We start from the raw sequence: 15718 nt of genomic DNA, 5'->3' as shown, positions 1-15718 counted from the left end.
GGCAGCCTGTATATTACAGCTCAGGGCTGTGTTCCTGTGTTGCTGGATAATTTGTGTGGTATGTCTTGCTCTGGAACTTGTTGGCCTTTGGGTAATGCTTGCTTTCAGTGTAGGTATGGAGGCGTTTGATGAGCTCCTGTTGATTAATGTTCCCTGGAGTCAGGAGTTCTCTGGTATTCTCATGATTTGGACTTAAGCCTCCTGCTTCTGGTTCTCAGTCTTATTTTTACAGTAGTCTCAAGACTTCTCCTTCTACACAGCACCATTGATAAAACAACTAGGTTAAAGATGAAAAGTTTCTCCACAGTGAGGGACACCCAGAGAGGTTCACAAAGTTACACGGAGAAGAGAAGAGGGAGGAGGGAGTTAGAGGTGACCTGAATGAGATGAGGTGGAATCAATAGAGGAGAGAGCAAGCTAGCCAGTAATCACTTCCTTATGTGCACTCCACAACTGGACCTCTCAGAGATGTTCACGGAGTCATACAGAGAAGAGAAGAGGGAGGAAGGAGACAGAGGTGGCCAGGAGGATAAAAGGGGGAAATCAAAAGGAGAGAGACAGATCCAGCCAGTAATAGGTTCCCTAAGTGTTCTCCACCATCTGGAACACACAGAGATTCACAGAGTTGGGTAGAGAAGAGAGGGGGTAGGAGGAGACAGAGGTGACCTGGTGAAGAAAAAGGAGAGTCCAAGGAGGGATAGATCAGTCAAGCCAGTAATCTTGCTCCCAAGTATAAATGGGTACTGAAGATTGGGTTCTTAAAGGTACAAAATTTATAACAAATACCAAAAAGCAAAGATTAAAAATCTAGAGTAGAGTTGGAATTTCAAAAATACAATATTAAAGAAAAGAAAGAAAGAAAAAAAAAAAGTCACAAAAATTATAAAATATATATATATATGAAGTTTGCTTTAAATATAGGGTCTTTTTTTGAAAAGTAATAGTAGGTTATAAAAGTGAAAATTAAAGGACTAATAGAGGACTTAAAATTTTAAAAAATTTTTTTAAATGATCGTAAAAATAGTGAAAATATATCTAGGACTTTATCTGGTGGTGTTGTGGGTATTGTGGGGTCAGTTCATTTTCAGATAGTTCCTTGGTCCAGCTTCTATTTCTCAAGATCTATAGGCCCCTTCCTATGTTGTCGGCACTAACGACAGGGTTTTAATCTATTGCACCTGTCCCTTCCGAGATGGTTCCCTCTGTTTTAGATTCTTCTGTTTCCTGGACTCTTCAGAGTCTGATTTCCGCCCTGACACAAAGGGAGCGGTGGTGGACATTTTTTTTAGGCTCACTTGTTCAGTCGCGCTGTAGGGAGGGAGGGATGCTGCAAACAAATAACACTGGCGTGTGCTTGCAGTGCCTTAGCCACCCTGGGTCTGCCCCCACTCACGGCATGTGTGCCCTCCCTGCCCACATTGCTCAGGCTCTAGGTTGCTCTGCTGGGGACGATCTAAGGCCGGCCCTGGGCTGCATGCACCTCCCAGGTCTAAGCCGCTCAGGTTCAGGGACTCGGGTAGTCCTCAGAGGCATAGATTCGGTTGGGCCTGTGTTTTGTGCACTTCCCAGGTCCAAGCAGCTCAGATGGTGAGGTGTTTGGCAAGTGTGGTCATTGCGACTTATCACCTCCCCCATCCCTGCCACTCAAGTTTTCTGGGTGTACAACCAGCGCACCTTCTCAGGCAGATGTTGACTGTCCAGAACCCCGAGAAGTCTTAGTTAGCAAAGAAGCCGGCTTGCAGTTTGGTAGATAATGCCTCTCTGGGGCTGTGATTGCCCCCTTCTGGCTCTGGCTGCCTGTCACCAAGTGGGATGGTCTGCAGCCGGCTAGTTCTGTTCAGTACTTTGTTCTGTGCATGGGTCTGGTAGTGTCTTAGGGCTTTTCGGGTGGTAGCTATCCCACAGTCTGGTTTTGCTAGCCCAAGTTGGTTCACTCAGATTGCCCTTGGGGCATTCAGGCCAGATCCTTACTGTAAGCACTGCAGCCCGCGCCTCCCTGCCCAGCCCCCGCTTGCTAGTGGTGGGTGCAGGTGTCTGCACTGCTTCTCCACTGGGGGAGTTACCATTGGGCTCGTAATCTGTGGGTGTTAATTATTTATTTATTTTTCCTCCCTGTTATGTTGCCCTCTGTGCTTCCAAGGCTCGCCACAGACTTGGCAGTGAGAGTGTTTCCTGGTGTTTGGAAACTTTCCTCTTTTTAAGACTCCCTTCCCAGGACGGAGCTCTGTCCCTACCTCTTTTGTCTCTTTTTTTTGTCTTTTATATTTTTTCCTACCTCCTTTCGAAGACAATGGGCTGCTTCTCTGGGTGCCTAATGTCCTCTGCCGGCATTCAGAAGTTGTTTTGTGGAATTTACTCAGCGTTTAAATGTTCTTTTGATGAATTTGTAGGGGAGAAAATGGTCTCCCCATCCTATTCCTCCGCCATCTTAGCTGTACTATAATTTTTAAAACTGTTTGTTGAACAATTTTTTTGTTGCAACATTGTTACAAGCACTGCATGCCAAGTCTCAAGCTAAGTACAGCCTTCTCTTTTATCTTTTCTCTTTGATACTGCTTTTTCTATGAGCTTTATTCCATAATCACTGTGCTATCAAATATAATAGCCACCAGCCACAGGGGACTATTTAAATTTAAATTATAATTAATTAAAATTAAATATAATTTACAATTCAAGTCCTTGGTCACATTAGCCACATTTCAAGGGTTCAACTGTCCTCTGTGGCTAGTGGCTACTATATTAGATAGTACATAGTATATTTCCATCATGATAGAAAGCTCTCTTGGACAGTGCTGCCACAGAACATAAAATTCTGGGTTTTCATCAGCCTAGAACTTCCAGTCAGGATTAAATCAAGAACAAAACTACTACCAGAGTAGGTCAGACTAGTTCTCAATCTTATTCCTAGGGCTTCAAATGCTAAACTATAGTTGAAGGGAAAAGGGAATCTAGTCATCTAGTATAGTGGGTGATTAAATATCCTGGAATAATCCATGGATGCCACAGCATAACCAGGACACTTATTTCTTACTGAAACTAAACCGTAAACACAAGACTTATTGCATTTATTTTAAGAGAAAGAGAAATACATATAACACAGAAAAACAAATAAATAAAGACCTGAAGTCATCCTGTGTAACTTAGACCAATCATGTTACTCCTCTGATCTTAAATTTCATAATCTGTAAAATTAAAAAGATAAATTCTTAGTTTCTTTTCACCTCTGAAATTCCAGAGGCAAAGGCTTTATTTAGTTTATGTAATATCTAAAGAACTGTGCAGACTTCAAGCATATATTAGATAATATATCAAAGGGTTTATTAAAATTAGAAGAAGCTAGCTATATAGAATGTAAGTTAGGACACTCACTGTGTCATAAAAATGGTATTACCACAGCATTCTACAGAATCTGCCTTTTTAACTACCAGAAAGACATGACTGGGAGTGGTTAAAATGTTCATATTTTTACCTTTATCAAAAAATATAGCAACATATTGGACCCTATGGCATATATAATGTGTCTCATTAAATAGTAATAGGGGAAGAATAATTATTAGAATTATAATATATAATGTAACTATGACATATTATACATTGTTATAATTGCATAATTATATTATTATTATTACAGCATTTATTGAAACATTTATTGAGGCTGTTTAACAGGCGAACTCATCATCAAACAGCTCTATGAAGGAAATTTTTTTTTTATCATTTTACATTTTACATGTAAGAAAACTGAAATGAAGGGAGTTAGGTTTCTAACCCACCCACTCCAGTGTTCTTGCCTGGAGAATCCCAGGGACGGGGGAACCTGGTGGCCTGCCCTCCGGGGGCTGCACAGAGTCTGACATGACTGAAGCAACTTAGCAGCAGCAGCAGGTTGCTAACCCACAGCTGCAGAGCTAAACAATGGCAGAGTCATGATTTAAAACCAAAACCACTCAGCTGCAGTGCACATGCTTCTACTTTAGCACATTGACTCCTAAAGAGAATTTTACGTGCTAATCATTAGAAAAGACCTACCCATGGCGGATTCATGTTGATGTATGGCAAAACCAATACAATATTGCAAAAGTAATTAGCCTCCAATTAAAATAAATAAATTTAAATTTAATAAATAAATAAATTCAACTAAAAAAAAAAAAGAAGACCTAAAATAAGAAGGCTCCTAGACTACTGTTAAGAACCCAGCTAATATCACAAAGCTACCATTTTCCTATATATTTTTCCAGAAGACAGAACAACAACTTATTTCCCTGGATAGGCCCCTCAGCCAAAATTCTTTCTAGCCTAGGCCAAGTGCCAATTTTAATGGAACTGGAATCAAGTTCATGATTGTCTATTAGAGTTCCAATGTCCTGAGACCTTTGTTAATTGAATTAGACACAAGACAAAGGGAATTAAAAGGAGGGTAAGTTAAATTTTCATATTGCCTTGGGCAAATGTCAGAGAATTGGGTCTTTTTTTCCCTGAGGAACTGCGTACCCACTTTAACATTTACAATTATTTTATAATTAGATTGATATTTTGTAAGATAGAAGCCTCCGTAACACTGACATTCAAATGCCTCCTTTGCACAGGGAGAAACGGAGAGCAAGGGCCAATTACTTGTGCTGCAATATCGTTTTCAAGGAGACCTAACATTTATTAAGTCATAAATATCCAAATCCAAAATAATTTCATATTCTCTGCAGTGATCCCATTCCATCAACCATTCTACCTAAATATACCCTGCTTCCATCACTCAACAAAGCCACAAAGGCTATTATAAGGCATTAAAAACCTCTACATAGTTTCTCCTTTCTGCATCTGCACTTTCCTCTGATCAATTAAGATTTCGGTTAGGCTGGAGGTGAGAAAGGAAGGAAATAAAATTCAAGCCACAAATCCTTACCTTAATCCCACAAACAGCACTGACAAGCAACAATTGGTGAGGAAAAAAGCTCAATGGAAGGCTTCTTTGCTCCAAGCTCATGTTAATTATTATCCAAAATTCATTATTAAATTATTACTCATAAAACATCTCTGTCTACTTCTCAGAAGTATCACAGATGATGGTCCTATTCTATCTCAGGGCACATTAGTATCACTGAGGGAAAAAACAGGTCTGCATCTGATTCAAACAGATTAAACTCATATCTACAGTAGACACATCCTTTAGTCTAGGAAGGAGCTTTCAAGTCATATATACAGAAGACACTTCATTCTGGAATTTTCTAGAAATGGAATAGATGCCTGCCTTCCATCTGAGCCCCTAGTTTAGAAATCTGAGGACCTAAATGCCTTTTGTGATTATCCATTTGCAAACATTCCTTTGTTTTCTAACAAACCTTTCTCATTTTATCACCTATAAATATTCTACACTAACATGCAGCAGCACCCTATACACAGACAGATCAAGATAATGAAAGTGCAAAAATGTCAAAAGCTATTTTTCATAAAGGAGCTTGAGGAGGGAGAAATGTGAAAACTTCAGGGTTGACCAGACTGGACAATCCTGAAAAGACAAATTCACTGAGTTAATGCTGAAAATGTCAGCTAACTCACCACTAAGAAACTAGTGATGTCTGTGACTCACTCTCTTCCAAAGAGGAAAACAAGTCACTCCCCTCTCTTGCAGATATATCTGTTTTCACAGAACAGACTGTCTACACAAAGAGCTTCCCAAGGCAATGTCTACGTCAAAGCAATTAGCAGAGGTGATCTTCTGACTGGGCTGAGAGCTCCCCTACACATTTTATGTAAGAAAGGCCAATTGTCCCATCTTAATCTTTAAAAATAGAGCCATCTTAGTCCTTCAATAAAGCATCACTACAAACAAAGTTAGTGGAGGAGATGGAATTCCAGCTGAGCTATTTCAAATCCTACAAGATGATGCTGTGAAAGTGCTGCAGTCAATATGCCAGCAAATTTGGAAAACTCAGCAGTGGACACAGGACTGGAAAAGGTCAGTTTTTGTTCCAATCCCAAAGAATGGCAATGCCAAAGAATGTTCAAACTACTGCACAACTGCACTCATCTCACACGCTAGCAAAGTAATACTCAAAATTCTCCAAGCTAGGCTTCAACGGTATGTGAACAGATAAATTCCAGATGTTCAAGCTGGAATTAGGAAAGGCAGAAGAACCAGAGATCAAATTGCCAATCTCCGCTGGATCACAGAAAAAGCAACAGAATTCCAGAAAACATCTACTTCTGCTTCATTGACTATGGTAACGCCTTTGACTGTGTACATCACAAAAAACTGTGGAAAATTCTTAAAAGAGATGGGAATACCAGACCACCTTACCTGCCTCCTGAGAAACCTGTATGTAGGTCAAGAAGCAACAGTTAGAACCGGCCACAGACCCAGCCACAGACCAAGAGACTGGTTCAAAATTGGGAAAGGTGTACATCAAGGCTGTATATCGTCACCCTGCTTATTTAACCTATATGAAGAATACATCATGAGAAATGCTGGGCTGGATAAAGGACAAACTGGAATCAAGATTGCAGGGAGAAATATCAATATAACCTCAGATATGCAGATGACACCACCCTTATGGAAGAAAGTGAAGAGGAACTAAAGAGCCTCTTGATCAAAGTGAAAGAAGAGAGTGAAAAAGCTGGCTTAAAACTCAGTATTCAAAAAACGAAGATCATGGCATCTAGTCCCATTACTTCATGGCACATAGATGGGGAAACAGTGGCAGACTTTATTTTCTTGGACTCCAAAATCACTGCAGATGGTGACTACAGCCATGAAATTATAAAACACTTGCTCCTTGGAAGAAAAATTATAGCCAACCTAGACAGCATATTAAAAAACAGAGACACTGCCAACAAAGGTCCATCTAACCAAAGCTATGGTTTTTCCAATAGTCACGTATGGATGTGAGAGTTGGACTATAAAGAAAGCTGAGCACCAAAGAATTGATGCTTTTGAACTGTGGTGTTGGAGAAGACTGTTGAGAGTCCACTGGACTGCAAGGAGATCAAACGAGGCAATCCTAAAGGAAATCAGTCCTGAATATTCATTGGAGGGACTGACGCTGAAGCTGAAGCTGAAGCTGCAGTACTTTGGCCACGTGATGCTAAGAACTGACTAATTGGAAAAGATCCTGATTCTGGGAAAGATTGAAGGCAGGAGAAGGGGACGACAGAGGATGAGATTGTTGGATGGCATCACCAACTCTACGGACAGGAGTTTGAGCAAGCCCTGGGAGTTGGTGATAAGACAGGGAAGCCTAGCGTGCTGCAGTCCATGAGGTCACATAGACTCAGACACGACTGAGCGACTGAACTGAACTGAGTCCTTCAAGACTAAACCTTTGCCACAACCACAATACGATACCAAGTTTAAAAGCACCCATCTGAGTGTCTGTGCCTAAGAGGTAGTCAAAACAAGGCTAGTACCTGCTCTCACCTCCAAAACATAACTTTTTGTTTCACAATTAAAATGAGCAGCATCTTACGGAAAATTATATCTTCACCCTTAGGTCTTTTTTGAAAAGAAAAATAAAAAGGAAGAAACAAATGGAAAGAGAGTGACTAGATGGACAACAAAGAGAGAGGAAGGGAAGCGAGAAGGGGTGAGGAAAAGGGTCAGGGTGCTTGTGGAGGGGAGAGGCATAGTGAACTTTATACGTTTGCTATTTCCAAAAGATGTGTTCATTCCACTAAAACAGTAAATGAGGAAAATATTTTCCTTTTCTTTTCTGACAGCTGGAGCATAAATGGTTGTTGCAATAACACCAGAAATTATTGGTCATTCTGAACATTTTTGCTAGTACGAAGCCAGCATGCCAGCCAATTTGAAATACTGGCCCACAAGGTGCCCTAGATATTTTGTTTTTCAAATGCAGGAATGTCAGCTTCTGGACGAAAAGTGATGTATGCTGTCTAGTGGGCAGCATGCTGGCCAGATACCAAATTTAGAATGTGTCTCCCTATAATCTTGGGTTCTAGCTCAGCAGTCCTTCACAGCCAGTACCACCCCCAGGAATGAGAGGACCAAGAAAGAGAGCAGTGTTTGACATGTGAGTTGTCACCTCTACATACATTTCAAGAAGCTAGTCTGAATCCAGGGTGAGTTGGAGCTAGGTGGGTCTCTTCTTCGGGAAGTTGATTTATTTCTATTCCATTCTAGTTAGGGCCTACCAAAAGGAACTTAGGAAGCCCCCAATAAAAGTGGTTAAGCCTCACATTTTATACATTTTTTAATGTTTTCAGATATATAAAATGACATAACCACTCTAGTTTCATCACTCGCTTGTGGAAAAAGCAACATTATAAATTGAAAAATTGGTAAGGATAATATTTTGTCCGTATGATTTTTTAAAATGTACCTCTGCTATCAAACGAAGCCTACAGAGAGTCTCACATTAAGTCAAAAAGGTACCAGCAAATATCCAAGACTGATTTGCAGGTACCAACCCCGATCATGAAGCAGTGTTGAGACAAGCTGGGACTGGACCTGGGACCCTTTGCTGCAATGCTTGCACCTGGATGAACATCTCCTCATCTGCTCATCTCAAGCAACAGAATATAAAGAAACTGTAAGACACTAAAAATAACTGCGTACATATGCAGTTGGCAAATTATGAACAAGATACAAAAAGACCAAAAACCCAGCTGCCACTTCTGAGGCGTGCCGGGTACTGTGCATGATCCCTGCACACAGCCCCACCAAGGGGGCTGGCAGACCACCCAAGGCATCTGTCCAGTCCAAACCACACATTCATCCTTACCCTCACCCCATTTAATGGGCTACCTTGCTCCACCTCGAGGAGTAAGCAATAAAGCCTTAAAGCCAATAAAATCTTGCCTGAATTTCTCATCTAGAATCTTATCAATTTCTATTGATTAAGGAGTCCAAGAACCCTGGTCAGTAACTGTGTTAGTAATGCCTGTAGCTTTTACAATGGTAGCACTCACTCTACCTGGAAGATCATAGTTCTACCCATTGTACATTTTCCCCATAATATCACAAAGGAATTCTCCATGGAAAAAAGATTCCTGGAATTTTCCCATTATTTGCAGGAACCACAATAATCCATATGAGGGCAATCATAGTGGAGGGGCATCAGACCAACACAAGAAATTCACAAACCCCAACTCTTTTGTGTATTCCACTTTGACAACCATTCACTGTTTCCTATCCCACACGAGAACATTCCTAAACCTCATGCATAACTTACCAAGAGAACACGGAATTAGTGCATGCGTATCTTTAGTAGGTATAAGCCATCTGAATCCTGGGTGGCTTGCAGGGAGGGGAAATAGTGAGAACACCATGAACATTTCTAGTTCAGAGCCTACTTTAAAAGCTATGTTTCCACAATTAACCAGAAGTGGAAAATTGGCATAAATCAATAAAACAGCAATTTCTCCAAGCATTCTCCTCACTGATACTGAGCAAGGCGCTGTGAGGTTGAAATTCTTTCCTTACCTTTGATTTAGAATTTGCAACATGTCACTTATTCTTTCATGCAAGTCCACCAGTTGAAATATTCTAATACATTAAGTTAACCTACAACCCTCCTCCAACTACTTTGCTGTTCTTCACATTAAAATTTTGTCTCTACGGAGAAGATATTAAATGTCAAAGCCCACATAAGATACAAAAAAACAGAAGTTAAATGGTCACATGATGTCATGATGTATATCTGCCTACAGAGACAGACCATGAGACTTGGTAACCAGCAAATGATAATCAAGAACATTGTGTTTCTTTATATAAATTATCTGGTATTTATGTATTAATATTATTATTTGTCTCACAAACAAAAACAAAAAATATATACATTCAGAGAATAAAAGGATAGACAAGCAACCCACAATTAAGCATTATGAGTAAAATTTACTGGAGTTACATTTTTCTAATAAGGATTTCTCAGGGAAATCTTTTCTAGAAATTAATTATATGTGTCACTACCCTAAACAAAGGAGGGCAAAAGAAGTAGCAAAAGTAGTTCCAAGCTTACACAACAGAACAGAAAGGCTTAAAAGAATGAAAAAGAATTACATTCTCTCCCCAGGCTATGAAGTCATCATAGCCTGTTCATTTTTAAGTAACCATAATGACAATTTGATACTAAACAACTTAGTGTTTCAAAGTTAGCAGTATGAACCTTAGGTACACTAAACAATCCAATAACTATCTATAAAACTCCCAGCCTCAGTTTTCACTTATTCTCATGATAACTGACTAAATGAGACACACAGATTGATGTCATATTGTTTATTTCTAATCAAGATTAACTGTTAGGTGTCCAATCCATTTAGCCTAGGATCATTTATAGGGAAATGGAGAATACAGTGTTTGACCTAACAAAAATAGCTAACTTAGTAATTTTACAAAAGTCCAACTCTCAACACTGCACAAACCTACAAGACAGAATTTACAATTCTCATATCTTTCATATTACGATATTCTAAGTCATACAAAAAAATAAGGAATATTACAACTTCCTTAGAAACATGTAGCTTGCCCCAAAATAGGTCTTCTTCTAACTGAATTTATATAGAATGGGCAAATATCCAATAATTTCAATCAGGATAGGAATAGAATAGTAATAATTAAGCTCAAAGGGATTATTTCCTTGATTTATCCAGTCGGGATGCTTTAAGACTAAAATAGGCAATTTTTTTCCCTGTGAAGAAAAAGTTTTACTGTGCTGTGACACACACACAGACACCCCTCCATTCACAGGTACACAACATACTATAGTTTACAAGGTTAGCATCATCAGGATATCCATGCATATTCACACAGAAACAATAACAAGATTTCTGCAAACACATATCATCAGCACCTGTTAATGACACTGGGCCACACTGAAGGAAAGTCTGAATTTAGTACAGGTCAAGGTGGAAAGCGTTTCATCTTTCTCCATAACCAGTTCTGATCCTCTAGTAAACTCATCCTAGACTCTTCAATGGGGTCACACTAATTAAAGTCGTTAACAGTTTTCTTGGTTTCCAGGCCCAACCTCCTTTTTACCACTGCTAGTGTTAACTAAAGAAATCCTACCCCAACAAGCACTACAGATAATATGATAAAGAAAAATAATCCCCCAGAAAATGCAGTAATTTCTGTACCAGCATTTAAATGAAGAATGATGCTTCCTTAATTTTAGTCAGATTATTGATTCTAAGCAGAAAGAATTTACCTAAGCAACCACTCTGAAGCACATACAATATTCAAATACACCTTTATTATGGTGGCTCAATATCTAAACGTTTGGTATTGACAGCATCGTTATAAAATGCATAAAGCTGCCAGATTAGTTTGGAGGAAAAAAAGCTTCTAAAATATAAAGATTTACTTAATGGGCATATGGCACTAGAACATAAATACCCATAAGTAAAATTATAAAAATAACACAAAGTAAAAAATACCTTAAGCTAAGATTTAAAAAAAGAAACTGGAATTATTTAGTTAGAAGCAAAATTATTAAACCAACCATACAGACATAGCCACATTCACTCTTGCCCCAGGAATGCAATGTAGTCTTCATTCATTTCTAAAATGTTATACATCTGCATGATCATTACAACCCAAATGCTTAGGAGGAGTATTAGAAAAAAAGCTTTTAAAAACTATTACAGATGCTATAAAATCCTGTATGTGACCAACAAAATATGTGGGATGTCCAAATTTGCTGCTGCTGCTGCTGCTGCTGCTGCCTGCAGCTTCATCCATGTAGGATCCACTGGGAAAGTGTGAGAACAGAGTATCAGTAGCCTCATGTATTTCACTATGTCTCTACACATATGCATTACACATATGAATGTCAGCTCATCCTCAAGTACAATGTGCAGTCATCTGGGATTTGGAGAATCCCTAAGGTCACAAAATTGATAGATACTCTGATCTGAGGGGGAAAAGAAATATTCAAAGAAGCCAGAAGTTTCCCTTTTTCCAGGAAAGTGAAGAAATCCTTACCTTTCTGTACACCAGCATGTTGGGTGATTCATCTGCCACCCCATTGCTGGTCTGTCCATAATTATTCCCCTGGGCCATGTCACCACACACCCGTGGTCCACTCTCAGATACAGGAATTATCAGTCTACCCTGCAAGAGACAGAGACTTCAGTGAGTTCTTAATGGTAGTACTTAAGAAGGTTGACTCTTATTTTTCCAAACTTCAAACTTTTTACTTTGTATGGGAGTACAGCCGACTAACCATGTTGTGGTAGTTACAGGTGAACAGTGAAGCTATTCAGTCATATATATACATGTATCCATTCTCCCCCAGGTACCCCCTCCCATCCAGGCAGGCACATAAGATTGAGCAGAGTTCCATTTGCTGTTCAATAGGTCCTTGTTGGTTATCTATTTTAAATACAGCAGCGTGTACATGACTATTCCAAACTCCCTAACTATCCAAGAAGGTTGACTCTTGATTCATCTCCCTCATCCAACATTGGAGCATGCTTATATGCTGGGGCTGGCTTGTAGAAAGTAGCACAGAAACAGATTAAAAAAAAAAAAAAAAAAAAAGAACTTACACCTACAGTCCTCCCAGGAAATTTTAAGAAATGACAATCTTTTAGTTAAAATTGTCACTTGACTAGGGTTTTAATTGACTTGATTTTCTGGATATTCATTTTTTAAAGTGTTTGAGGCTCACTGGAGAGGGGAAAAAAAAAAAAAAAACGGTTACCATTTCCATCCTACAGAGTTCTCTTCTCTCCCAATACTTGCATCTCCACCGGATGGTGTTCCCCCTCCCTCCCCGAATGGTTAAAAAGGCAACACCCTGTGGCAGCACTTTCTCCCAGGTGTCTGTCTAGTTTCCCCGCATGCTAGCGCATCAGAGGCCCATTCCTGGGCCATTCTCCAGTCATGTGTTTCCTCTTCATTCCCCTAGGTCTCCCGCACAGAGTCAAGGGAGCTTCCTCGACTTTCACCTGCCTGCACTGCCCGGCCACTGCTGCTTCTCCCCTCGGCCCAACTCGGCTTCGGAAGTCACGGCGTAACCCTGCCCAACCCCGGCCAGAAGGCAGAGAAGGTGTCCTGGCAACAAGACCAGGTGGGAGGTCGGCCCTTCAGGCAATTACCTGGGTCACCGTGAGCAGCGCCAACTGCGGAAGCCTCGGAGCGACCAGGCAGAGACAGGGGAAAACAAGCAAGCCCGGCTCGCCTGCGGCGGCAGCAAATGGCAGGCGAGCCCGAGCCGCGCACTGGAGCCGGGCCGGCGGCGGTGTCAGCCCCGCGGACCCGGGCGCGGGGCTCCGGGGCACCGCCTCCGACCTCCGCCCCCACCCCAACCCACCCCCATCCCCGTGCCCAGCCTCGTACCTCCTCCTCAAGGTCGCGGCCCGAGGCGCCTGCTTCCCGGCGGCTGGGTGCGGCGGTGTCAGCGCGCGGCCAGCTTCATCACCTCCGCGCGGGCACAGGGCTCTGACGGCCCGCGCTCCACCGCTCCCTCCTTCGCTTGGCTCCCGGACTCCCGGACCACGAGCGCGCGCGGGACCGAGACGCCCGGCCCGTGCGCGCGACTGGGGAGGGAGGAGGGGACTGTCACGTGGGACCCGGCGTCCCTAGGTGCCGGCTCGGGGAGGGGAGCCGGGCGGGGTTGGGGGGGCTCGGCTCCGCGCGGCCTCGCTGCCCTGTCTCCTCCGCCGCCCCACCGTCTCGGGCAGAGAAAGTGGCCGCCCTGCCCCCAAGCGCGTGCAACCCGGGCCCTTGCACACCCGGCTCGCCAGTGTGCGCGCCGCTGAAGGCCTGGAGATGGGAGTGTTAAGCCGGAGAACAGAAAGGGCGATGGGTAGGTGGGTGGATGGATGGATGGAGGCATGCAGGAATGGAGGTAGCCCCTTGCGGCGGGCCCGTTTGGTCACGTGCCCGGTGACTACGCTGACAGTGCGAGGGTAGCCGATGACTGATTATCGTTGTGCTTTAAAAACGGGAGTAGAGAGATATTGAGACATCCTAGGAGTGAAAGAAATGTCCAGGATCAAATGAGTCATTCAGCTCGTTTGCCTGCAAATTTCACAGCTTCCCCCTAAGTTAGAAATGGGAAACGATTTGGAGACGGCCAACTCGAAGTGCACATCTTGCCACCTGTTACAGTGAAGGTATAGTCACAGTATCTGGTTTCTCTTTTAGACAAGAGATGCTCGGAGGACCTGTCACCCACTTAACTCTCACCCTCCAGCAGTTTTCAAAGAATGAGGGCGGAGTGATGATTTCCGCATAATTATTCTTCAGGGTGCTGTCACTAGTTCTTCTGTAAGGATTAGCGTGACATTAAGAAGAAAAATCACTTTTGTCCCAATTATAGTAAAGAACGCTGTGTGTCTGGCTTTCAGGGGCAGGGTCGTGCAGTTAAAAATATCTGAGGTTTTCCTTCCACAGCTGGGCCAGGTGTGGGGGAGAAACAGAAAATAATCAAGCTAGCCTCTTCCTAACCTCCTAGATAAAAATGGAACTTACAGCTGGTCAGGAGAGCCCGTCAAAGTAAACCCAGGACGTGTCCTCAAGTGCATTTCCTCAGTCCCACCTGGCTCCTGTCAGGTTTTAACCAGGGAACATGTCTTTTTTTCAACCTACCCTGTATTCTGAATAATACAGGGCAGAGATTCCTAGCCCAAACTATGTTACACACACCCTAGTCTGACCATCTCCCTCTCTTCCCCAGTTCCCAAAATCTTTCCATGGTGTGCTCTAGAAATTGTGATCTTTTTCAGAAAAATTGCCACTTTTTCAACTTCTTTGCTAAATATGTCCTTAACTTTCTTATTGTAGCCAAAACCTGCTTCTTCCCCTTCAGCCCCTCTCTCTTGCCATTCATTCAGTCAATTCTGGGAAGTTGTCATGAATTGGAGTAATAAGTTTGGAAAGAATAATTGGGCATATTCACTTCATGGCAAATAGATGGGGAAACAGTGGACACAGTGGCTGACTTTATTTCTCTGGGCTTCAAAATCACTGCAGATGGTGATTGCAGCCATGAAATTAAAAGACACTTGCTCCTTGGAAGGAAAGTTATGACCAACCTAGACAGCATATTAAAAAGCAAAGACATTACTTTGCCAACCAAGGTCTGTCTAGTCAAGGCTATGGTTTTTCCGGTGATCATGTATGGAGGTGACAGTTGGACTGTGAAGAAGGCTGAGCACCGAAGAATTGATGCTCTTGAACTGTAGTGTTGGAGAAGACTCTTGAGAGTCCCTTGGACTGCAAGGAGATCAGTCCTGGGTGTTCACTGGAGGGACTGATGTTGAAGCTGCAACTCCAGCACTTGGCCACCTGATGCGAAGAGCTGACTCATTTGAAAAGACCCTCATGCTGGGAAAGATTGAGGGCAGGAGGAAAAGGGGACGACAGAGGATGAGATGGCTGGATGGCATCACCGACTCGATGGACATGGGTTTGGGTGGATTCCAGGAGTTGATGATAGACAGGGAGGCCTGGCATGCTGCGGTTCGTGGGGTCGCAAAGAGTTGGACACAACTGAGAAACTGAACTGAACTGTTTGAACATTTTTCTCTTAACTCATTATTGACTGTAGGATATTTGCAGAAACTAACACCTGTGGCTGGTGATTTGTTATGTAAGAGATATGTCTCTGGTTAATACTGTGTTAAGGAGGACTGCCTGGAAGAAGCAGTCTTTCTCCCTCACATCTAAAGATAGAGATTTTATCCCAATAGTGGGGTCTCACCCAAGCTCAGCACTGATGGAACATTCCCATCAATCAGCAAACTAACAGAATAGAGCTAA

At 42.2% G+C, this 15718-nt stretch overlaps 1 protein-coding gene across 4 annotated transcripts in view; it reads right to left on the bottom strand.

Moving 5' to 3' along the window:
- RGS7 (regulator of G protein signaling 7) overlaps positions 1 to 13444 on the bottom strand; it is a 472754-nt gene extending 459310 nt beyond the window's left edge. For all 4 annotated transcript variants that reach the window (XM_015099194.4, XM_060396466.1, XM_015099193.4 and 1 more), the window contains exons 1-2: positions 13292 to 13444; positions 11933 to 12061 (exon numbers count right to left, since the gene is read on the bottom strand). In XM_015099194.4, coding sequence (XP_014954680.1) covers positions 11933 to 12010 — 78 coding nt within the window. In that variant the 5' untranslated portion in view covers positions 12011 to 12061; positions 13292 to 13444. The remainder of the gene's footprint in view (positions 1 to 11932; positions 12062 to 13291) is intronic.
- Between the last annotated feature and the right edge of the window lie 2274 nt (positions 13445 to 15718).

Source organism: Ovis aries, chromosome 12 (assembly GCF_016772045.2).
Source record: "Ovis aries strain OAR_USU_Benz2616 breed Rambouillet chromosome 12, ARS-UI_Ramb_v3.0, whole genome shotgun sequence".
NCBI lineage: Eukaryota > Metazoa > Chordata > Mammalia > Artiodactyla > Bovidae > Ovis > Ovis aries.
Note: the sequence above shows the minus strand (reverse complement) of the source record. Positions and strands in the feature narration are given on the sequence as shown.